The sequence below is a fragment of the Phoca vitulina genome, unplaced genomic scaffold (assembly GCF_004348235.1).
Source record: "Phoca vitulina isolate PV1807 unplaced genomic scaffold, GSC_HSeal_1.0 scaffold19, whole genome shotgun sequence".
Taxonomy (NCBI): Eukaryota; Metazoa; Chordata; class Mammalia; order Carnivora; family Phocidae; genus Phoca; species Phoca vitulina.
Window position 1 is genome coordinate 1,358,376 of NW_022589722.1, and position 25,374 is coordinate 1,383,749.

Consider the following 25,374-nt stretch of genomic DNA (forward strand, 5'->3'; position numbering starts at 1 on the left):
AATATACCACCTTAGCATTTACTTAAAATATGTAATTTGGGCTTTATACTATTTAAATCCTACTTTTCCATTTAGCATATTTAATTACATATTGCATTAGACATTAATTAAGCAAAGATTCTTAAAGTCTCCTTTTGCAAGATGATGTAAGATATTAAGAAAATGTATGTTGCCTTAACTTGTATTTTTATGTTAACCTACTTTAAAGGTATAATTTTCTACTCTTTCTTCTACCCCCTGTTATTTACATCACTATTTTCTTTTCTTACAGTTCTTCAACGAGCAAAAACTGCAACTGTACCAATCCCCCATTACCAATAAATTATAGGGCTCTGTGCTTACAATCATCCTATTTATTTCATAAAATTAATAGGTTTAGAATGCTCTTGGCTATAAAATGTACATAGAATTTTTGCAACTTCTTTGTTATGTAAATATAATATATTAAGGCAAAAGATAAACCATTAATTTATCTGTAAAATTAATGAAATGATCTTTTTTCTATTTCTCATCCTATCAGTTGTCTTGCTTACATCTCCTATATCCCAGCTCCTCATATGCAGAGGAGAGAAAAATAGGGTATACGGTTTTTCCTGTAATAATGCCTTCTACCTAATTTGCATTTATGGAAATTTTACTTTATTCCATCACAAATATCAGGAATTTCAGAAAGAAGCTATAATAATAAATAGTAAAGCAATTCCTCAAATAAAAAGATGATGCCATAACTAGAAAATTTTATTATAATTTTTTTCACAATACTAGTATTTCTGTGCTTTGTATTAAGTATTGACTATGCACTTAATCAGATAACCAAGAATATATGAATGGTTTGTTACTATGTTTACTATCATAAAAAAAATATAGCCGCTCCAGAGAAGGAATAAGCCAGAGCTGAACTTTTGTCTTATCTTGCTTTTTGTCTAGATCCCATGGTTTGCCTAGCATTATTCAAAAACAATGAAAATAAAGTTTCTGTTACAAAATCACCAAAGATGGCACAGCCGAGAAGAGATGGCTACTTTGAAGGTATGGTTTAATCATAGATATGTAGAAAGGTAAAAAAGATAAAAAAATGGAGTATGGAATTGTTGAATCACTATATTATACACCTGAAACTAATATAACACTGTATTTTAACTAACTGGGATTAAAACAAAAAGCTTAAAAAGATAAATAAAGGGATTTGTAGGAAAAAAAGATGAAGATGTAAAAGTGTATTTAAAATAAAATTTTTAAATCCTCAATAGTCCTGAAGTACAAATGTAAAAAATTATATATAAATTATAATTAAATAAAAGTCAAAATGCAGTTCTTGGAGCTAAAATACTAATTTAGTGTATTGATTCATTAGCACACTAGTTTAGTATTTGCATCAGTGTTTATATAACTTTAAATTTCTTATATTTTATGTGAAACTCTTATAAAGCTGTTTCATCAGTATAAGTAATTTTATTTAAATTTTACACTGATAATATTAGCCTCTATCAGTGGAAGTGAACCCGTGTGGAAATGATATTCTAATATATTTACTTCCAGTATACACAAATTGCATTATATATTATAAATTAAACTCTGGAATTTTAAATATTTTGCTATATTTGAAGTTTGCCCTACTCACTTTTGGGGAAAAGGTTTTACACATCTAAAGGGCAGATTATATTTCTGATTTCAACATTTGGAAGAATTATGGACACATTATCAAACAAATATTTAAATATATCAGAGAAATAAACATGACTTATAATAAGTTTGCCATTCTTTCTCTTTAATATTAAAATGTTCATAATTTTATCTATACTTTTGGATTATAATTTCTAATAGGAAAATATATTTGAATGGAAGTGGACCACTTAGAATTTTTAAGACTTTGTCTTCTGTACATTTTAAATAAATCTTAAAATTTATGCATTATTATAGCATGATTGCAAATAGATACTTTAACATTTCTATTCAGTAATGTCTCAAACCAAAGAAAATTTGATTAACACCAACTTTATACTTTTCTAGAGATGCCTATTAAATATGTAGCAGTGGGAGGACATGGGGTCTAGAATTTTCTTCAAAGTATGTAGCAATAAATATATACATAAGAAGATAGGTAAAACAAGTGTAGCAAAGCATTGAAATTGTTGGATCAATAGATGATAGTATATGGAGGTTTGTTCTACCATTCAGTTTTTTTAATATTAAATTTTTTCCTTGGAAAAACATTTTAAAAATTTGGTGGGCATTGAAGGTGCCAAAAACCAGTATTTCAGAAAAATACTTATCAATTAGTATTTTAATACAATTAAAATATGTTTTCAGTATAAGGCTTGGGTTTTAAACAATTATCGTATTACAATCTTAATTTCACCATTTCACTATAAAAGAAAGAGTAGAAGGTCTACTAAAATCAGTAACAATTGCACAGATATTACCTGTTAAATAGAAGCATTTTTACTTTAGAAAGGCAGTGCCTGGTAAGAAAGATAACGGGCATTTTTTGCCCTTTAAATTAGCATGCATCTCAGAATCAGAAGGGAAAAATCTATCCCAGCATGTTCTGCATTATCTCTTGTTCTGTGAAATGTGAAGACATGTTATCATCTAGAATAGTATATATGAATGTATGGTATATTTATGGATTTGTGTACTGATACAAAATATACTAGGAATAGTTCAAATAGCAATAGAAAGAAAGTGGCCTGTAGAACATGGAACATTTCTACCTGTGCTTCATGATATGAAGTTATATGTTTTTGTTTACTTTCTCCCATATGAAACGTGTTTAGTTTAGTTTACTTTTTTATTTTTTATTTTTTTGCAACCTCAAGTACATTTGGCATTTCATTCATTTCACTTAATGGTCATTATGTATATACCAGATATTCTAGTGACTGATAGTTATTTTCAGGGTTGTTGGGTTTTTTTTTGTTTTGTTTTGTTTTGTTTTTAAGGAATGGGCTTGGCAAAAACAGTTGTACATGGAAGAACTTTTTTTCTTCAACCAGTATGTTTATTTCTGCCTTCTTTTTTTTTAAGAGGAAAAAGTGAGGCGAAGGTAATTTGATCATTGCTGGCCAGGCTGGATCCCATGGTATCCTTACCTGCTGCTCTGGCCTCACAAGCCTCCTAGACTCACACTATTTCGTAACTGGCCAGGAAGGCCAGTCAGCTTCCACATAAGTAGCCTGATTCACCCCAGTTTCCCAGTAGAAGGCACATTTTAAAATCAGGTCTTTTGAGATGTAATATCAATTATAGAAAATGCACCAGATTTAAGAGTACAATTCAATCAATTTCAATATATTTGCAGATACACAACTATCACCACAATCTCATTTTAGAGTATTAGAGGGACTTTTCCCTTAAAAAATTCAAATAAAATTAATAGTTGGGCATTTTACCCCCCCCCCCGCCCCACCTCATGAAAGTGAGGGAGATCAGAATTAAACTTCATTGTGGGTTTAGATTGAATGATTCTATGTGGAACAGTATCTCAGCTCAATGGCATGCCAGCACTGTTGTATTATTTCCTTTTGTTTTGTTGAAATTAGATGATAGTATTATTTGACTATTTCTCTCTATTCCCATTTATTTTATAATAACATCTGATTTTTTAAAAGCTGAACTTAAAAATACTTTCTTCTCTACTTTGCAATTTTATCTTTGGGGGTTTCCATGATTTCTTTTGTAAACTGTACTAAAATTCTTTGATTATTATTGCTGCTTTTTTCTGAATGTCACCAGAAGAACAGCAAGGATGGTGAATATTCTCTATTAGGCCAAAAAAAAAAAAAAGCACTTAAATTTAAGGAATATTTAACGAACTATCAAATTATATTAAATGATGTAAGGTAAAGAATCATTCCCTTTTAATAGACCATGTTTTACAAAATATCCTTCTTTTGTTTTGTTCCAAATTTTTATTTTAATTCTAGTTAGTTAACATACAGTGTAATATTGGTTTCAGGAGTAGAATTTAGTGATTCATCACTTACATGTAATACCCAGTGCTCATCACAAGTGCCCTCCTTAATACTCATCACCCATTTAGCCCATCATCCCGCCCACCTCCCCTCCAGCAACCCTGTTTGTTCTCTATAGTTAAGAGTCTCTTATGGTTTGCTTCCCTCTCTTTTCCCCCACTTCCCCTATATTTATCTGTTTTGTTTCTTAAATTCCACATATGACTGAAATCATATGCTATTTGTCTTTCTCTGACTGACTTGTTTTGCTTAGCATAATATACTCTAGCTCCATCCACATAGTTGCAAATGGCAAGAATTCATTCTTTCTGATGACTGAGTAATAATCTGTTGTATATATACCACATCTTCATTATCCATTCATCAATTGATGGACATTTGGGCTCTTTCCACAATTTGGCTATTGTTGATAATGCTGCTATAGACATTGGGGTGCATGTGTCCCTTCGAATCAATATTTTTATATTCTTTGGATAAATAACTAGAAGTGCAATTGCTGGGTCGTACGTAGGGTAGTTCTATTTTTAACTTTTTGAGGAACTTCCATACTGTTTTCAACAGTGGCTGCACCAGTTTGCAATCCCACCAACAGTGTAAAAGGGTTCCCCTTTCTCCCCATCCTCACCAACATCTGTTGTTTCCTGTGCTGTTAAGTTTAGCCATTCTCACAGGTGTGAGGTGGTATCTCATCGTGGTTTTGATTTGTATTTCCCTGCTGATGAGTGATATTGAGCATCTTTTCATGTGTCTTTTGGCCATCTGTTTGTCTTCTTTGGAGAAATGTCTATTTATGTCTTCTGCCCATTTCTTAACTGGATTATTTGTTTTTTAGGTGTTGAGTTTGATAAGGTTCTTTATAGACTTTGTTTTTATTTTTTTTTTAAGATTTTACTTGAGAGTGAGAGAGTGGGAGTGAATGCACGAGCCCGATGGAGGGAGGGGCAGATGGAGAGGGAGAAGCAGACTCCCTGCTGAGCCAGGAGCCCAATGTGGGGCTCCACTTGGTGCTGGATCCCAGGACCCCAGGATTATGACCGGAGCTGAAGGCAGACACTTAAATGACTAGGCCACCCAGGTGCCTCATATAGATTTTGGACACTAACCCTTTATCGATATGTCATTTGCAAATATCTTCTCCCATTTTGTAGGTTGCCTTTTAGTTTTGTTGGTTATTTCCTTCACTGTGCAGAAGCTTTTTATTTTGGTGAAGTTCCAATAGTTCATTTTTGCTTTTGTTTCCCTTGCCTCTAGAGACTTGTCCAGTAAGAGGTTGCTATGGCCAATGTCAAGGAGGTTGCTGCCTGTGTTCTCCTCTAGGATTTTGATGGTTTCCCATCTTGCATTAAGGTCTTTCACCCATTGTGAATTTATTTTTGTATATGGTGTGAGAAGGTGATCCAATTTCATTCTTCTGCATGTCGCTGTCCAGTTTTCCCAACACCATTTGTTGAAGAGACTGTCTTTTTTCCACTGGATATTGTGTCTGCTTTATCGAAGATTAATTGACTGTATAGTTGTGGGTCCATTTCTGGGTTTCCTTTTCTGTTCCATTGGTCTGTGTGTCTGTTCTGTTTTCATGCCAGTACCATACTGTCTTGATGACTATAGCTTTGTAATATAGCTCTAAATCCAGAATTGTGATGCCTCCAGCTTTGCTTTTCTTTTTCAAGATTGTTTTGGCTATTCGGGGTCTTTTGTGGTGCCATACACATTTTAAGATTGTTTGTTCTAGCTCTGTGAATATCTATTTTTTTAAGTTTAATTCAACAGATTTTATTAATCATTTCCATCTTAATTGTAATTCTATCTTGGTTAATAATTTTAGGTGATATTAATTAATGTCATTAATTAATGTCACTACAATTTTGGTCCATATTTTTTTCTGTTTATTCACTTAAATTATATAGTTTATGATTATTTATGAAGAAGGCATAAGGCTTACTGATAAAATTTTTATGAGTTCGTCTTATTTAAACTCAAAACTGCACAAATAATCTTGAATATCTATTTTACAACATTCACGAGATAATGGCAATTTTCGTTTAGCTGACACATTTAGAGCTTTAGCCTAATGAAGACTGGGGAACCTGCTCCCCAGGTAACCTCCTACATGTGCTGTGTGTTAGGTATCAGTCAATTATTCCTGTGAGACATAACTAAGAGCCTGAGAATTTTACAGGTTCAGCATTGATTTACTTGATTTATTTGTTTGTTTATTTATAATTTATTTATGTTAGGTAACTGTTTTGGTTTACCCTGTATCATCCATAATCCCTACTTAGGTTTCAATATCTGATCTTGCCTTAGAATTTGAAACACTTTCCTGATTATTACCTTAAAGATCTCCCAGCGAGTTTCCTTTTTTATGTTAAAATGCTCAATTTAGAACCTGACATCACTCTTCTATAGCTATCACTGGTATAAAAAGAAGCCTAGCTCAATGGTTGCAAGTCTAGATTCCTGAGTTAGTCTAACACAGTCTGAATCTTGGTTCCACCATTTATTGGCTTTGTGGCCTTGAGGGCATTATTTAACTTCCCTGTTTAGAATTGTTTTTCACATGTAAAATTGGATACTAATAGTACTTCCTTGTTGGGGATTACATGAGTTCCTACTTGTGAAATGCTTGAAATCCACAGTATAAATACATAGTTAAGTCCTCAAAACTTGTAATCATTGGCAACAGTCATTTTAAAAGTATAGCTTTATTTTTTTTCTCTTGTTTGCAATTGGTAGTATTTATTATATTTCTTGCTAGGTACTGTGCTAAGAGTTTTACTTAAATTCTCTGATTCAATCTTTTCAAAAACTCTGAAGAATGTATTATAACTGTCAATATGAGGAAACTGGTTTTGAGAGTTTGAGAAGTGATTTGCCCAAGGTCATACAGAGAGTAAGTGGCTGAAGGGGAATGGAGATAATTTCTTTATCAAAACAATGCTAGCGAAAATCAAACAAGATGCAGACACTGAAGGGGGAAGGTTCTTCGATAACCCTAAAATGTATATACAAACTTAGAATCAAAATATTTAGGAAAAAAATAAAGACTAATTATTAAATTAGGTAAAACTCTGGGAAACTAATAATCAATTTTGTTCTCTATTAGTTTCTCATAGCTTGCATTAATATATATTAAGAAACAGTTTAGTACCAACATGGTGATAAATATCTGATTTGTGTCTTATAATTAGTTCCTATCTTACCTAATATTATTTTAATGTTATTATGATAACCTAACATTGTTAAGGACCAAATCTATTAGACTCTAAGGGTGATCATGCTTTCAATCACCTGTTTTAATTTTCAGATGGATGAGAACATCTCCACACAACCTAAGAGTAAACCTATATTTTTGCTTCATTTACTCTTCTTATTATTTATATACAAATTAAATGACTTTCTTGCCATAATCTGCTGAAATTTTAAAATTTGCTACTTCTAAACCAATGCCAAATTCAGACTTTTGGCTTTAGCCGAGGAAGGAAGATAGACAAGTCAGGAAAAAAGTTGGATCTGGCCCAACAACCTTCTCAGAGAGGCAAGTTTTGTCTTAGCTCCTCCATTCCCTGGGACATTTTACTTGATTTTAATGTTGGGTTTTTTTAATTCCCAGCTGGTGCTGTCATCACTAGCATGCTTTCTATTTCTCCTTTTATAAAACTGAAGATTTACACATACCATATGTCCTTTTACATCATAGATGTTCAAATATGTTCGTATTAAATTTTTGAGCATTGAAGACATTAGAAGACCTTTAACTTCTATAATTTTTACTTCAGAGCATTTCTAATCAAACCATCTTCCTTTGTGGTATTTTTTATTGTATGATTACAAGAATTTTCTTCTCCAGCTTTCTTCCTTTTAATACCAGCTTAGGGCACAGAGTCACATAATGTAGATTGTTTTAAAGTAGGTCTTGTATTTCCATCCCTGTATAGAGTACTTGCTAATAGTGCCAACGTGATTAAACATTAAGAACTGGTAGAATAAATGCAAGCAACCAAAGAATACCTGAAAGTCATGCTCTAAAGAAGAGATGCTTGCAATCTTATTTCTACTGAACAAGACTCAATATTAGTCAAAGTAGACAAGGGAATGAATATTCATAAAATCTGATCTGTCCATGATTATCTCAGTTTGCAACAATAACTATTCTTTGAATTACTATTTTCCTACTAAATTTTAAGCTCCTTGGTATTCATGGCCCTTAGGATAACACCTAATGCATAATTGATACTTTATAAACTTTTTTGGTGAATAAAAACACAAAGGACCTTTAAATAGCTTCAAAGATAGATGGAGCTGCAAGATGCTTATATAATATCCTTGAATATGCTGCTTCCTTTGATGAACTAGATTCACCGTCCAATGCATTGCAGGAAATCTCTTCACTTGACTAATTCTTGTCATCTCAAACATTAATCTTTTAAGAAAACTTTTTTGATTCCAGCTTAGAACACAACTCATTGTGTTTCCACAGTATCCTGAATAAAATTTTGTCTATCGTATAATATAATGTAATATGATATAATAGCCTCTTTACTCTTGCTTGTCACTTACCGCTTGTATGAGGCATTATTCTATGTGCTTTATCTATGACAAGTAAAGAAATCCTCACAACAACATTTTGAGGTAGGAAATAAAACTTTATTCTTACTAGAAAAGTGAAAATCTGCCTGCACTTACAAAGAATTAGAGATCAACTAACAAAATCTTGTCTAATTTTTGTATGAACTTTTTTTTTTATTATTTCTTAAGATGACTAATAGAAGAGGATTTGGGGAAAGTCAATAGCAAAATATAAAATTGAAAAGTAAGTGGGAGGCCCAACTTAGAGATAATTGTAGATCAAGAGCTATATTTTAACGTCCTTTTAAAAATTTAATATGGTAGCTTTTTATATAACTAAATATCTAAAATCTTTCTATGACCTCTCATTGCTCTTGGAACAAAAGCTATCCTCCATATCGTGGCCCACCTGACTATAAATGTCAGACCCCTTTTCAGTTCCTCAAATACGATAAGAAATTTTTTACTTTGAGGCTTTTGTATTTCATTGCCCTCTGCTCTCCACACTTTGCACAAATGACTCTCTCATTGTTTAGTTTGTGTTTCCACTCCCATGAGAGGGCTTTCTCGTACAGCACTGCCTAAGTAGCCTTTTCCTCTCTACGCAGTTACTCTCTCACACAGCACCTGCTCCATTCATGGCATTTATCTGCTCTTGTCCTATTTATTAATGTAAGCTGTTACATATGGGGTACTTGGGTCACTCAGTTGGTTAAGCATCTGCCTTCGGTTCAGGTCATGATCTCAGGGTCCTGGGATCAAGCCCCGCATGGGGCTCTCTGCTCAGTGGGAAGTCTGTTTCTCTCTCCCCCCCACCTCAAATAAATAAATAAAATCTTTAAGAAATCCAAAACAACCTGTTACTTATATGTTGTTTTTTCCACTAATAGAATGTAAGTTCCATGAAGGGAGAACCATGTCAGGCAGACCTTACACAGTTATATCCTCAGCACTTAGAATAGAGTCAAGTATATATTTGGTAGTCAATAAATATTTGAATAAAAAAGAAAATATGTTTATGTGACATGCTTATAATTAAAACTCCCTAAATGTATTCTAGACACTATCATGCTATTTTTAAATATAAGGCTCAGAATTATTTTAATTTTCTACGGAAAAAAAATCTGATTAGGAATTCAGTCCAGTAAAGCATGAAACAAACTGTAATTTTTTAAAAATTATCTGTGGATAAGGTGGATTCAGGAAGTGGTAATCCAGGGTGAGAGAGAAGCTTATTAAACTCTTCTTTATCCAATTAGTTATAAATGGTTTGTATTTTCTGCTTCCCCCCAAATTCAGCCAAAAGAGAATATTCTGTATTCTATAGTGTGTGTGGGGTTGGTGTGTATGTGTGTGTGTATGTGTGTGTGTATATATATATATACACATCTTATGTATATATCATCTACATATACATATACACTTTATGTTTTGTGTGTGTGTATATCTGTATATATGGCGGGTATATAATTAAAAAATGGGAGAGGTGCCTGGGTGGCTCAGTTGGTTAAGCCTTGGACTCCTGGTTTCTGCTCAGGTCATGATCTCAAGGTCATGAGATAGAGCCCCAGGCCCTGCTTGGGCTCAGTGGGGAGTCTGCTTTCACTCCCTCCCCCATCCTGCTTGCAAGCATTCGCACTCTATCTAAAATAAATAAATAAATAAAATCTTTAAGAAAATAAAAAATGGAAAGGGATTTCAGAGCTCTTAGAGTTCTTTGAAATGAACCATGGTATGTAGGCTTTGAGATGTTACTATTTTCCATTCAAAAAATACAAGAGGACTTCCACTTCCGGTAATAGAAGACTATATAATTCAAGCCAATCCTCCTGCAGAGAACAACTTTAAAAGCTGGAAAAATTATTTTTAAAGAACCTAATTGAAGTCATTGGAGAACTAACAAGGAAGTAAAGAATTACAAGTCAAGAAGGAAATACAAGGAGCTGAGAAGCTGAGCAAAGCTTTTGGTAAAGTCACCAGTATAGGTGAATTGCAAATAGACTTTCTACTAGCCTCTTGCCAGAAACAAATATAAGCCATCTCCAAAAATAGATAACATCAACCCACGCTTCAAATTATCTCTACATTTCTTCCTATGCAATATTTGGCACACAAATTAAAAAAATAGGCATAGAAGGATAGGAGACAGCATCATTGAATAACATGAGAAACAATGGACAAAAATAGAGCCAACAAGATTTCAGATAATGGAGATTGTTTTTTATAAAGATTTTATTTATTTAACTGACACAGAGAGAGAGACAGCTAGAGAAAGAACACAAGCAGGGGGAGTGGGAGAGGGAGAAGCAGGCTTCCCGCCAAGCAGGGAGCCCGATGCGATGTGAGGCTCGATCCCAGGACCCTGGGATCATGACCTGAGCTGAAGGCAGCCACTTAACCAACTGAGCCACCCAGATGCCCCTAGATAATGGAGATTTTTAAAGAAATATACATAATAACTTTTGGGATACAGAAGAAATTGAGAATTTCAATAGATATTAAACCTAAAAATATCCAAAAGGAAAGTCTATAACTTGAAAGCACAACAACTGAAATTAAGAACTCACTGGTTAGATTTAACTACAGGTTAATCAAAACTGAGGAGAGAACTACTAGATGGGAAAATAGCTCTGTAAGAAATATCTAAATTGAGGCATGAAATGAAAGAGAATAGAAAATACGGAAAAGAGAAGAGACATGTGAGATATAGCAAAAATGTCTCACACACATGTAATTACAGTCCAAGAAAAAGTGGTGAGAGAGAATGGTGTAAAAGTAATATCTGAAAAGTTAATGGTTGAGAATTTACTGAAAATGATGAAACACTTCAAGTTGTGGATTGAACCACAAAACATATATACATACAAAGAAAACCACACTGCAGCACATCATAGTAAAATTGCTTTAAAAAAGGGGTGGGGGGAGAGAACATTTTTTTAAAGAGCCAGAGAAAAATGTTTATTATTCTTCAAAGGAGCAATAATGAGTAATGAAGCTGGCTTCTAAACAGAAAGATGAAATCCAGAAGACAATTGTGTTGTGCCCCTCCCCAAATTCAAGGGTTGGAAGACCTAAACCTCTGATTATATTTGGAGATAAGGCTTTTAAGGAGATAAAGTTAAATGAGGTCTGCTGAGTGGGTCCCTAATCTAATAGGACTGGTATACTTATCAAAAGAGGAAAAGACATCAAGAGTATATGCTCACAGAGAAAAGGCCAAGTGCGGACATAGTGAGAAGGTGGCCATCTGCGAGCCAAGGAAAAGCATCTGAGAGACTAAACTTGCTGGCACTTTGATCTCAGACTTCTAGCCTCCAGAACTGTGAGAAAATAAATTTCTGTTGTTTAAGCATCCAGTCTGTGGTATTTTGTTATGGCAGCCTAAGCTGACTAATACACAGTGTAATGCTATCTTCAAAGTACTGAAAGAAAATAAATGCCACCATGAAAGTCTATACCCAGCAAAACTTTTATCTTCAAAAATGAAAGCAAAGCACTCATGCCATCCAGTTCCCCACCTCCTGCTTCTCTGTATAGCCACAAGGAAGAAGGAGGAAAACACCTGGATTCCTAAGCGAAACTTCACAAAGAGGGACAACTGGGTGGCTCAGTCTTTTAACCGTCTGCCTTTAGGTCAGGTCATGATCCCAGGGTCCTGGGATTGAGTCCCACATCAGGCTCCTTGCTCAGAGGGGAGTCTGCTTCTCCCTCTGCGTGCAGCTCCCTCTGCTTGTGCTCTCTCTCTCTGACAAATAAATAAATAAAATCTTTGAAAAATAAATAAAAAATAAACAAAATAAACTTCACAAAGAAAGTAGGGAAAGGTAATGGTTCTGGGAGAAGAAGCCCATGGCAACCTTTCTTTTCTTTCTTTTTTTTTTTTTTTTTTAAATCTGTGTTGTCCCTTGCTCCATGGGAAAAAAAAAAATCTATGTCCACCTACTTGCTACATAGGAAAATTTCTATATTTTGGAGATAGACAATAATCCTATCAAGGTTTCAGAGAATTATTACAATACCTTAGAAAGTTCATCATCAAGAACATTCATCTTCTATCTAAAGAAGGCTACATGAGATTAACAGTGGATTTGGACCAAGAAGTCAGGTTTGAATTGTGTGTAGATACTCACTAGCTATATGATTCATATCTTTGTTTTCTCATCTGTAACTGGGAACACCAGTCTTTACGTCTCATGATATTTTGAGAATTAAATGACAATCTAAGACCTCTTAGCTAAAGGTGATGGATCTGAAAACCCTCACTAAAATTTCAGTGAAGATATTTTTTATGACGCATACTAACAAATATAGGAATATAAGGAAGGTCCAACAACAATATAATTTTTTAGACCAGAACATAAATATATGAGTAATAGATAACAAAAGCTTAAACCAGCAATGAAATATGAGAACTATTTTAAACTCAAAGTTTCAAGGATTGATGGTATAAGGCCCAAATGAAGTAGTGTGAAGAGATCTGGGTTACCTGTGCAAAATTCTTGAACTTAAATTTTCTAGGTAGGATAAAACAGAATCTGTGACCCAGGAACATCCTTGACACCTTGCTAAAACTAAGAAGAGTAAGTGTAGTTGTACGTGTTAAGTGCTAAAGCCCCAACCCTTTCCCCTGCTCAGCTCTCAAAATTCTGATAATCATATTTTTTAGTCAATTCAAGTGGCTATAACAAAATGCCATACACTGGGTGGATTAAAAAACAGAAGTTTATTTCTCACAGTTCTGGACTGGGAAGCCCAAAATCAAGATACCAGCTAATACAGTTCCTATTGAGAGCTCTCTTTCTGGCTTACATATGGCCACTTTCTTATTATGTACACACATGGCTTTCCCTTGGTTCCTGAATGTGGAGAGAGGAGATCTCTTTCTTCCTCTTCTTATAGGGCCACTAATCCCATCATGAGGGCCCCATCCTCATGACCTAATCTAACCCAAATTACCTACCAAAGACCCCACTCCAAATACCATCACATTGGGAATTGGGGTTTCAACATAGACACTTTGGGGAGACACAAGCATTCATTCCATAGCACCATGCTTTTAACCTCCAGGAAAGAGATTACAAGAGTGTTTCTGGAGATTCTTATCAGTCCAAGAGGAAACATCTAAATATTGACATTAGGTATTTCCAATATAGGACTCAGGTAAGTCATCTTAAGGTGAAGCTTTCAGAAGAGGCCTCATTGATTGGTGCAGAGTTTCCTATCAACTTTACAGACCCCACTCTAAAATATAAGCACATAAATGAGGGTCTAAAGCAAATTTAAAAGATGAAAGAGAAAAAACTAACAAATGTAATAACTTGAACAGACACTGTACCAGGTGAAAAAATTCTTCAAATATACCGTGAATATTGTCATTGACATAAAAAAGATTGCATGCATGAAATAAGAATGAGATGCTATAATAAGAAAGAGAGGTTAGAGAACTAAAAATATCTTTTTGAAAATAAAAACATGATATCAGGAATGAAAACTTGGCAGAAGATTAGAAGATAGTGTTAAAGAAATTTCCCAGAAACTGGAGCAAAAATACAAAGTGATGTGAAACATGAGAGAAAATGTAGAGAAGAGACTTATTCCAGGAGGTCCAACCCTTGATAAATAATAGGAGATCCAAAAAAAGAGAACATTCAACAACAAATATATTGAAAGAAATGATCAGAGAAATCATTCCAAAAAATTCCCCAAACTAAAGGGGATCAAGAGAGTTTCTAGATCAAAAGAGCCCATTGCATGTTAGGAAAATGAATGAAAATAAACCCATCTTTTTGACATGTCTTTGAAAAATGTCATAAAACTGGGGACAAAGGTAGGAGCCTAAAAGTCCTCCAGAAAGAAAAACAGGTCACATGCAATGAATCAGTTATCTAAAAGGCATTGGATTCCCAAAGTTAATCTCAGAATCCAGAAGATAATGGAACAGTATGTTCAACATTCTTAGAAAAAAGTTATTTCCAACCTAGAATTCTGTAAACATACAAACTATTAATAAAATTTAAAAATATAAAACATGCCAAGTCTTAATTTATCTCCCTTGCAAACTTGCTCAGTAAGTACTGGAGGAACTACTCCACAAAAATGAAGAGGTCAACCATGAAAAAGGAATTCATGAAATCTAGCAAAGAAAGAGACAAAGGAATATTTACAGTGATGGGGAGGAGAGATTCCAGGATGACAGGTTACACAGGTTTAGAGAATAAATACTCCAAGATGAAAGAAAACATCATGAACCATCTCTCTGAGGAAAAAAAAAAATCTTTCTGATTGTCTTATGTGCTCAGACATATTTGAAAGGAGATATTCACTTGAGGAAGAGAGTTTTGGAGTGACCTACTGATATGTGTATGGAATACTAATGCATGAAAGTATAGTAGATGTAGACTTCTAATAGAGAATTTGGAAACGATAGTACGTACATAGAAAACTAATTATATGTAAAAAGTGAGATAACCTAAATGTGAGAAAACAAAGAAAAAAATTGTACAAGACATGAAATGTTATCTGAAACTGCTGTGCCACTTTTTTCTATGAGCAGCTGTTTGTTTTGAGTTCAAGCGAACACTTAAATTCGTGAAACACAATAGGCTTCGTACAACACTAAATTTACTTAGCTTTAAGGAAGGACAAAGGAGAGGAAACCACAAAGCATGCTTAGTGTAGAGAGGACATTGTGACACCTGGGCAGAGCATGTAGTGTCCTAGTCCTTCTTCACTTAGGAAACACATGGGCATGAAAGATGAGGCTGTAAGTGTGTGGACAACTTCAGTTAAAGGAAGCCATCAGCTCTAGCGATCCCAACAGCTTTTATAATCAGTCATGTAGTCTTCTCATCTAGTAACCTAGTCAACTTAGGGGTATATAGCCAGCTCCTAATTCTCTGGTTCAGTTGCATTTCATTCATACTACTTGCTTATTGCTCAATAAACAACCTCAACAATGAGGTAAAAGTTCTTGGTCTGATATGGCTGAATTCTCATTGATCTTGCATGTTGCATAGATTAAATTCTAACAATTTCTTGACATGAGGATCAAATCCTCATACCTACCTGCATCTAGAGGAAAACCATAAAACAAGCTATTAACCCTTCTTTTGAAGTACCCTATATAGCTGAGTTGTAAATGATATTTACATGTCATAAAAAGATAAACACTGAATCATGGTCTAACCAAAAATTATGGGTTTTTTTTTTTGTTTGTTTGTTTTTTGGGGAAATGGGAAGAAGAGGTACATATGTATATGGTAGAGATGTTGTAAAATTGCTTAACCTTTATCTTTCCTACTGTGAAGTCAATAGGTAATATGAAAATACAAAAATAAAGACATCGGAATACATGCAGGCCAGTGGTGAAAGAAATGACAAAGATGGTTGCATAGGGTTGCCTTTAAGAGTGTAAATTGGGGATGGAGAGGGGCAGAACTGGGGATAACCATTTTCCATTCTTAAAAACATGTCATATATAACTTTGATGCTTTTTCTTAATGATTAAGTAAGCTATTTTTTAAATCATCCATTAAAGGGTCTGGTTTTTAATGAAAAGCTAATAAATGAAAACATATTAAGGTAAAACAAGAATTTTTAAACAAGCAAAGCAGAATTCTTCACCAATACACCAAGTCCAAAATAAATACTAAAGGGTATTCTTCAGGCAATAGGAAAAGGATTCCAGATGAAATCTTGGAGATATTAGAAGTAATGAAGAGTGAAGAAGGATGAATATGTAGGTAAATCTAAATGAACATTGACTTAGACCAGTAGGTCTAACAATGATAGTAATTTCTGGTTGGTTTAAAATATTTATAGATGGGTCACAGTAATATTTATGCTTTGTTTTTCATAACTCTGTATCAAATCATTTGCCTAGTTTTGTTTATGAGTCTTATATTCATCTGTTTCTATTTTTGCTTTCTCCATCCCAGCAGAAACACATACACTAGCTTGGAATTAGACAGAACTGAGTTTGGATCCCAGACCAAACCTGTGTAATTTTGGTGAAGATATTTAACCTTTCTATACTAAATTTTCTCATTAATTAATTGGAACAAGTAATATATACCACATAAGTCATTGGATACATTGAATAAAATACTTGGAAGATACTAGAACCACCTAGCTTTTAGAATGTGGGAACTAAGACTTAATTCCTATTTAATCTACCAATACATATTTACTGAATTTACCATGAGCTTGACATTGTGCAAAGAGATGAAGATACAGTGGTGAATGAAATAAATACAGACCATGGGTAATAGAGTTCACTGTCTGGCAGAAATGGGAGTAGGGATTATTTATAAATATCCATGTACATATATAATGACACAACTGAATAAAGTTCTATGGAGGGAAAGTAGGTGTGCTCTTTATGAATTTAACCCAATCAGATAAGGGAAGAAGTGACACTGAATTTGAAGTTCAAGTAGGACAAGATGTTATTCTGCCTGATCCCATGATATTCTGTTTAGTTATCCCCTGTCTTTTGTTTCTTAGATTTCTGTCTACTATATCCACTAACTTCTTAAAATCAACGTATGAACAAGCTGCATGTCTGCCACTGAAAATGTGATTCTACCTCCTTTTCAAGCTACTACCCCACCCATCGCTCTTTTTTACTTAGCGACCTCCGTAGACAGTCTAGTCAGGGCCTTTATTCCCCACCTTCTAATCACTCTGCATTTTTCATTTCTTCAATAAGCATCTTTGAGCTTCTACTTTCTTTCAGTGTACCTGAGACTGGAGGCACAAGTAAAAATCAGTTCCTGCTTCAGAAGCCCAGTCTAGTGAGAGACAAACTATTAAACTGAAATGTATCATCCCATACTTCTATAAAGTTATGCAGACTGCACATCTCCACCATTCCCTTCCAACTACATTCCATACAGTAATCAGTGTTTACCTCTTCATTGCTAACTTCAGGAACCTCTTTTCTGCCCTCATTTTACTTGCCCTTTCTTCAGGAATTTCTCTCCCTGGGAATTCTCTTCTCCCCTTTTATCTTCATCCCCACTCTCTCCTGGATCTCCGGTTTATTTGGCCACTCCTTTTTAGTTGTCTTCTATGCCTATTCCTGTTCCTTAAATATCACAATCTCGTGGAATGTCTCTGACCTTACTGTATATTCAAGCCATATATGTATTTACTTCTATAGCCAAAGTTTACTTTGTCAAATATTACACTTATATAAACATGCAAAAGCAAACTTCGTCAAGGTACAGAATCAGACCTATTCCAGTGGCATGATGAAACAATCAAGATATAACACCTGATCCTCTCATATACCTTATAGTGTTTAGAGACAATGACAACTAAATGTCTATCTCCATCCTTCCCCCTTTTGATTTTTCTAGGCACTTTAAACCCAGCAGGTCTAATATGAAGTATTAGTATTGTATTCATTCCACTCTCTACACCTGTTTGATTCTTTTTATTCCATCTCTGTTCATAGTATCATTAGCTAGTCACTCACTTAACCTAGAAAAATTAGAATCATTCTTAATTCTGTTATCTTTCTTATTTGTTGAATATAAACACCACCCCACACCAGCCACTGCCTTCAATGTCTCTTGCCTTGAAATATTGTGATAGCCTGCTTTCTAACATCCACACATCTTTCAGTATTGTGAATGCTGTCATCTGTGTTTGTACTGCAATGTCTTTCTAAACTATAATTCTGCTATAGCGCACCTCTGTTTAAAATCTTATAGTGCCTGTTTCCTCTAGAACAAATTCCAAAATCCTAAGCATACAATGCCCTCATATACAGTTCCCAGCCTACCTTCCCAGCACTACCTTGTATCATCTCCCCACCCCCTAAAATATTCTATAATCATATTGAACTGTTTCTATACTATATCTGTATTATATATCTTGAATGTTTTTTCTCACCTTTGCAGCTTCAGACGTCTTCTTATCCTTCATGACTCAGATAAATGTCATTTCAACTGTACATCATTCCTAATGCCACCTCCTGTAGGCATTTGCCTATGTTTCTTTAATACTGTCATATAACTATGTTTTTATCTATTTCCTCCCCTGACTATAAATCTTTCCAAAGTCATGGATCCCATCTTAGTCATATTTCTGTTTCCTCCCATCCCCAAAACGTAGCAGCAGTATTAGATTCATCTATACTAGGCACTCAGTAAGTATTTGTTGAATTAATAAACAGTTCTGACTTAAAAAAAAATATCTTTGGATTCTCAGAAACACTCTTCCTGCCAATTGCTATTACTCAAAGTCAGATATTGGCCTGTTCCCAACTTAAACTTACAACTCATTCAGTGTTCACATTCAAGCTTTAGGTTCCCACTGTCTCAGCCACCCTTTGGGTCTATTTAGCAAATTTTGGAATTCATTTAATCATTTCCTACTTAAGGTTCACCAGCTGTGAGGTTTTGGATCTTGAATAATTTCATCATTATAAACAGTATCCTTTCATTTTAAAGCTTCATAGTTTTTTAAACATTTTCTGGAAAGATAGAGATGAGTACTATATTAAAGTCAAGATATGTTTTTATGTTTCTAGAAAACTAAATAATTCTATTTTCCATCGAGATTCTATAGTACTTTAATAGAATTGTGGGTTCCCCATGAGTTTTCCCCAAAGCTTCACTACCTTCTGCAAGATTTTTAAAAATCATTATTTTAATTATAAAATGATACTCAACCTAATGGTTAAGAGAGTGGAACCAGACTATCTAGGTTTAAACCCCAACTCCACCCCTTGTTAGAGGTATGACTTTGCCATACACTTAACCTTTCTATATCTCTTTCCTCATTTATGAAATTGCATAATGTAATGATGTAAAATAATGCATGGCTCTGAGAGTTGGGCAAATTGATCAGTACATGTAAAATGCTGGGAACAGTACCTCATGCGTAGTAAGCTCAGTACATTTTAACTGCTGCTATTTATCAGGAACAGTAGCCATTTACAATGAAATTTGTACAATTTAGAATTTGATTATAGTAACTGGATATATTTTGAAACATTATACTTTAAAATATGGTATATGTGTATAGGGGAAATGTATTATTCTGCTTAACTGATCATTTTTTACATGGAAAGGAATTTTCCAGGTGAAGGTAAATGCATATGCTTGAGTGAATAAACAAGATACAGATTCCAGTTAAGGATTCATTTTACTCTAAATTTTAGCTGGACAAATTTGATAGGCAGCTTTAATCCATATTTTTAAAGTGATGTCAATCAATCAATCAGTCACACTTCTGGCATTAACCTCCCACCCCCAATGTATATGCTATCTCTTGTCATTTCTTTTCTTCACTCTGTATAAGGTCTTGAACTTAGGTAGCCCATTGAAGCATGAATTAAAGAAGAAACTGATATCTTTAAACATTCCAGTAATAAATCTAATTATAAAAAAATTAACTTAGTTTTTATCCCCTACTAAAATATTTTGATTCAGATATTTATATATGTTTTATAAAGATAAAATTTATTTTTCAATTTTATTCAAGAAGAATAGAAGAAACTAACACTTATAGAATTCCTGAGCTGAAACAGTGAATTGATTTTCTGTAATTGTTGTGATTGTAAGATTTATAATTTTTAACAAATTTGAGGTGTTATCAATATTATATAGAAATAAAATTATCCCTTGAAGTTTTCTAAGCTATATGCTGTAATTCTTTGCATCAGTGACCTTAGGTTGTGTATGAGATTTTCCTATTTAAAGAGAAAAGAGCATGTCAAGTACAATTTACAAATTAATTAGATGAATTACTATCATAAGTAATACTTAGACTTAATTTTCAGAAATTAAAACTTATTTACCATGGAGCCAACAGTCTATCACCACCCAAATGCTAAACTCAAAATTTTTATCAAGCTCAAAGTTGCAGATCTCTCAGAATTGCCACTTATGAATGACATGCTTATGTTTAAATGGAATTATTTGTGTTTGTGCCGGTGTATACCTTGAAGTTTTCCAATTTCATATTGTACTTGTTTCCATTCTCATATATTTGTACATGTACATATATACAGTCTTCCATCTGATAAAATGAGTTCTTATTTTTGGCGTGCAATGTTAAATTGGAATTTATACATTTTTCCTTAAATTGTTTGTCTGAACAGATACTATATCCCTTAAATTTAACTTTATGTGTTTTTTTCTTTGATATTTCTATTAATTTTAGGAGAGTAAATGTTTAAATATGTTATTGAGTAAGCTTTTCTATTGCTCTGTGTATGTGTTAATCATTTATACATTTGAACATTTTAATGTTTAAAATATTTTAATTTTAACTTGAATGGTCATAAATGCCATTGCATTTGGAACCTTAGGTCTTAAGAGATTTGCATGTGTTCTCCAAGAACAATCTATAAAAATCTTCCTCTTTTGCACGGTTTCTTCAAAGAAGAAAAAATATTCCTGTTTAAAAAATACTAATAGTCATCTCTAGAAATGTCATCCATTCACCTCCGAGTTTAAAATATTTTCCTGTGAGAAGTATGTAAAAACACCTGAATTATTTTCCTACAACTCACCTCACCCATAATAATAAGAAAGTGTAGAAATAGAAACAATGACAAGGGTTGGTATATAAGAAGGAGAATAAACCCTTTTATATATTTTTATTTGACTATTAACTAAAATTGTGTGTGCCAAGATTTAGGTTAGTTGAAACCCCCTACAAACGGGCTTATGGAAACAGTAACTGATCCTTCTAACATTATGTTTTTTAATACACCACGAGAATGCATTTCCCAAAAAGCCTAAGATCCCTATCTTGGGATGTGATGAAATGCTTTTAAGAATTCTATAGTAGAGGAGAAACACCTTTCTTAAAATTTTAAATCGTGTATTTAATGTGAGTTCTCACAATAGAGCCCGGCGCACTGAAGTATTTTCTCATTTTTTAAGGGAATTAATGGCCCTCCACCAGCCCTTCAACATGTAAAATGAGTAAGTTACTTGTGTCCAGTACATCCAAAAAAGAGCCAGGATAAAATAAACATAAGGGGTTGGATATCTTGGAAAAAATCTGTCATGGGTTTGGGTTAATCATCTCCAGAAGAAATTCAACTTGATGCCTGAAATGTAAGACTTCTTGGAGAAAGCAGAAAGGCCTGAGGCAGTGTTGATCTGAAGGAGTGCTCTCCATGGGTCAGAGCTGCTCTGCTGGCAGAGTGCAAACCCAGTTCACAACCGAGGCCTCTGAAAAGTTGTAAAAGACTGCAGGGGCCTTCCAGTGCACGCACTCCAGCTTTGGTTACATAGTTTTAATAGCCCAGTTTCTTATTATAAAATCAAACTTAAAAATAAAATCTGTGCCTAATTTTCCAACTTTCTGTCTGTCAGTGATAGGATTGCTTCCTTTAACATTTGTGGAAGAAAACATCGACTTCTTTAGTTGTAGTGATCATATATAAAAGTTATGTAAATATGGAATACCTTTATTTGGTGCAATTTTCATAACGTCCTATTCGTAGGCTTCTGAACATTAGAAAGTGAGTTTTTCAAGCAATACTTTGGCTTCATTCTCTTCTACTACTTTTCATCCATTTTTAAAATATATGTTTTTTCCAGCCACAAGCTTCTCTTTGCCTAAAATCCCTGATACTAAAAGGCCTTGGAAACTGTGCAAAATGATAATTTTGATTTCCAGTAATGAAATTTTTCTAGTTTCTAGGGAAATTTTTCTAGTTTCTAGTTTCTAGGGAAACTGATCTAGTGCTAAATGACTCAAATCCAATATTTACTCATTTTGCACCAACCTCCTCCTATTTTGTCTATTTCCATCATCAGAGATAGATTGTATTCACTTTGAAATAATATGAGGTGAATATAAAAACAGAAAATCTATCATGGTCTTCGGTTAATCATTATTACATAGGAGTAATTACATGATTTTATCCTGTGTGATAGTAAAATGTGCTGCAAACTTGGTGGCAAGTTTTAAGTGTGCTTTAGAAGAAAAATAACATAGAGGAATAACTTTTACGTTCCTTTTGCTTTTACCCCCAGTTTTAGAGCACCCTACTGCCAAGGGAGTTATATTAGCCTTGGACTCAGATTAGTCGTTAAGTAAAATATCTGTGCATATCCTAAAGACTATTCCTTTTTTGTAGATGTAGAAGGCTGTTCATGTACAGTCTTACACTCTTATAATCTTTCTGTTTATACTCTGCAGATTTTGTCTTAAAATTGCTGTAATCATATAGGCATAAGCTGACTAATTCCAGTAAAGAAACTTCAACCTTTAAACAACATAGGAGTCAATCATTTCAATGAATAGGGTCCTAAGTGCTGAAGCATTTCAAATCCTTTTTCATTTGACCACTCAGTGACCTGATAACTATTTCCTGTCCCTAAATAAGGTTGTGACCCAGGTCTTAGAGTGCGAAACTCAGATAATTTTAGAAACAAGTCAAATGCCATAGAATTAAAGGAGTAGAAGACAGTTTGACTAAAATTCTTCTTTTTAAAGTGGAATTATGTATCTTAAATATGAAAGAATGAAAATGAAATGTATTACCTTCTATTTGTTCATCGTGTTTAAACTACCAAAACCATTGATTTTATTGCCCATTAGAATGAAAAATCATGAGCCGTCTCTAAAAGATTATAGTATAATTTCACTTTCTATTCCTTTAAGGTATTCAGATTATAAAATAAGTAATTAAGTAAATAAAATGCAAATAATATTATTTCAATACCTCACCAGAATAGTTTGAGAAGGGTGGTGTTAAAAATTAACTTCAATTAGGTGTGTATGTGTATGTGTGGAGAGAGAGAGAGAGAGAGTGTGTGTGTGTGTGTGTATGAATGCAATCTTCTGTTTTTATTAGGATTTAAAGCTACAGAAAGGAGAAAATCATAAAAGAATAACAACAACAAAAACTAAGTACATTTCAGAAAGTATGGCAGGAATGTTTCTACTCACCTATTTGAGCTGCTAAAATGCCTTTGGCAATTGGATTAGGGGAAGGAAGACTCTTACAAGTGCATTTTGCTGATCTGAAAATGTAATTGACTATAGTTTGTTTTGATAATTTTTTTTTGCTTTTCCATAAGTTGGATGTGAAATATAATGTTATGAAACGTTAATTATTTTAATGAGGTCAAAAAGTGTTTCCTTAAAATAACAGTTTTAATGTTTAACATACATTTGATACTTTTTCCCCTTGTACAGTTAATAAACTTATGAATTAAAAATATACTAGAACTAAACTTAAAAATATGATTTTTAAAAAGTAAATATTGAGAAAAGCCTCTGAAACTAACACTTAGTTGGAGCTACTTAAACTGAGATTTACAGTTCTCACAGGGATCATACAATATATCAGACAATATAAATTTTCAGTTGTGATCTTGCACATTCTAAAGAATCATTATAAATTAAGCAATTAAATGCCATAGGGTTGATTAAGCAGTGAGGAAAGTATTATGTCAGATCTTGTTTTAGAATGTGATGTGTCATATTATCCTTAAGGAGCACACTTTTCTATTGTTAATATACTAATTATACAGCCAGGAAAAAACTGAGTTTCACTGACTCAGTTGGATGTTGAACTACTGCCAGTTTTAATCTTTCAGTTTTTTAATTTGGTTTATTGTATGTTTAATTTGGAACCATGTCATGGAATTGTGTGTAAGTGTGTGCATGTTGTGTGTATGTATAATTTGAATATTAAATATAAGAATTTTCAACAGTGAAAAATTAACATAAAATAAAACCAGTCATCAAGCCCTTGATTTTCTTATTTCTTGGAATTTATGTGAACAAAAGAGAGCCCTAGAATGTATGGCTTTTCAAGCATGATTTGTGGAAAATATGTAGAAAAGTAAAACTTATAGTAAAAATATTCTCTCAAGGACTTTTATTTCAATTAAGCAATAACTAAAATGGTAGCATGACTAAAGATGTTTTAAACATTATTAAATTAGAAACATTGACTAACATTAAAAATAAAGTAAATTTACAAGTGTGATTTGATTTTTCTTAAGATGTAGTAATAATTCATAAACTCCAAATTGCTGGAAAATATGAACTAATATTGGACACCTTGTATCTCATATAAACCTGAATGCAACTCTATCCTATATATATTTTATTTTCCATATTTGATTTAAATGCATGTTTTAGCTACTTATTTACAAATATACCTTTTGTTACATATTAGTTACTATTTGTAAATTTTGCATCTTTTATCCAAAATTACTATTCTGAATTTACTTGCTTTTGTATAAGGTACATGCAATGATAGATAAATGGTAATTAGCTGACAAAATTTGAGATTATTTCTTTTGAATGTGAGACTATTTTCCTTGTTATTTAAATGTAATGGACTTTATACATAACAATATGAAATTTAAATTTATTATCATTATAGTCAAAATTTGAAAATTGCATTTGAGAGCAAATAATAAAATGAATTAAATGACAAATGCATACATTTAAATGAAGGTTTGTTGTTAAGGTCAAAAGAAAAAAAATTATTAAGCATTTACTTGATCTAAAGAAAATTACGGTTGTAAATTTAAAAACTGTAAGGGATTAAGCCTAGAAAGTAAGCTCTAAGTACCAGGAAAAAGAACTCAGATTTAACCTACAGATGACCTGGACTTGTTTGTTCAGATGACAATTCTAAAAGTGTGCAGGGAATATTCCTGTTTAATACAATTATGTGCCGCAAGCCTTGACCTCAGTGACAGTCAAGGAGCAGATCTGAATTGGCCCATTCTCTGATATGGTGACATTGCTTCTGTTGCCTCGATTGTGACCTCTGATTGCATGGTACTCTTGAGAGTTCTATGTAACAAGCGTAACTCCTGGTTCTTAGCCA

At 33.4% G+C, this 25,374-nt stretch overlaps 1 protein-coding gene across 1 annotated transcript in view; it reads left to right on the forward strand.

The window, feature by feature from the left end:
* The window catches only part of LRRIQ1 (leucine rich repeats and IQ motif containing 1), a 189,669-nt gene that overhangs the window by 114,973 nt on the left and 49,322 nt on the right, over nt 1–25,374 (forward strand). The window contains exon 22 of the mRNA XM_032416672.1: nt 928–1,029. Within this exon, the coding sequence (XP_032272563.1) occupies nt 928–1,029 (102 nt within the window). The remainder of the gene's footprint in view (nt 1–927; nt 1,030–25,374) is intronic.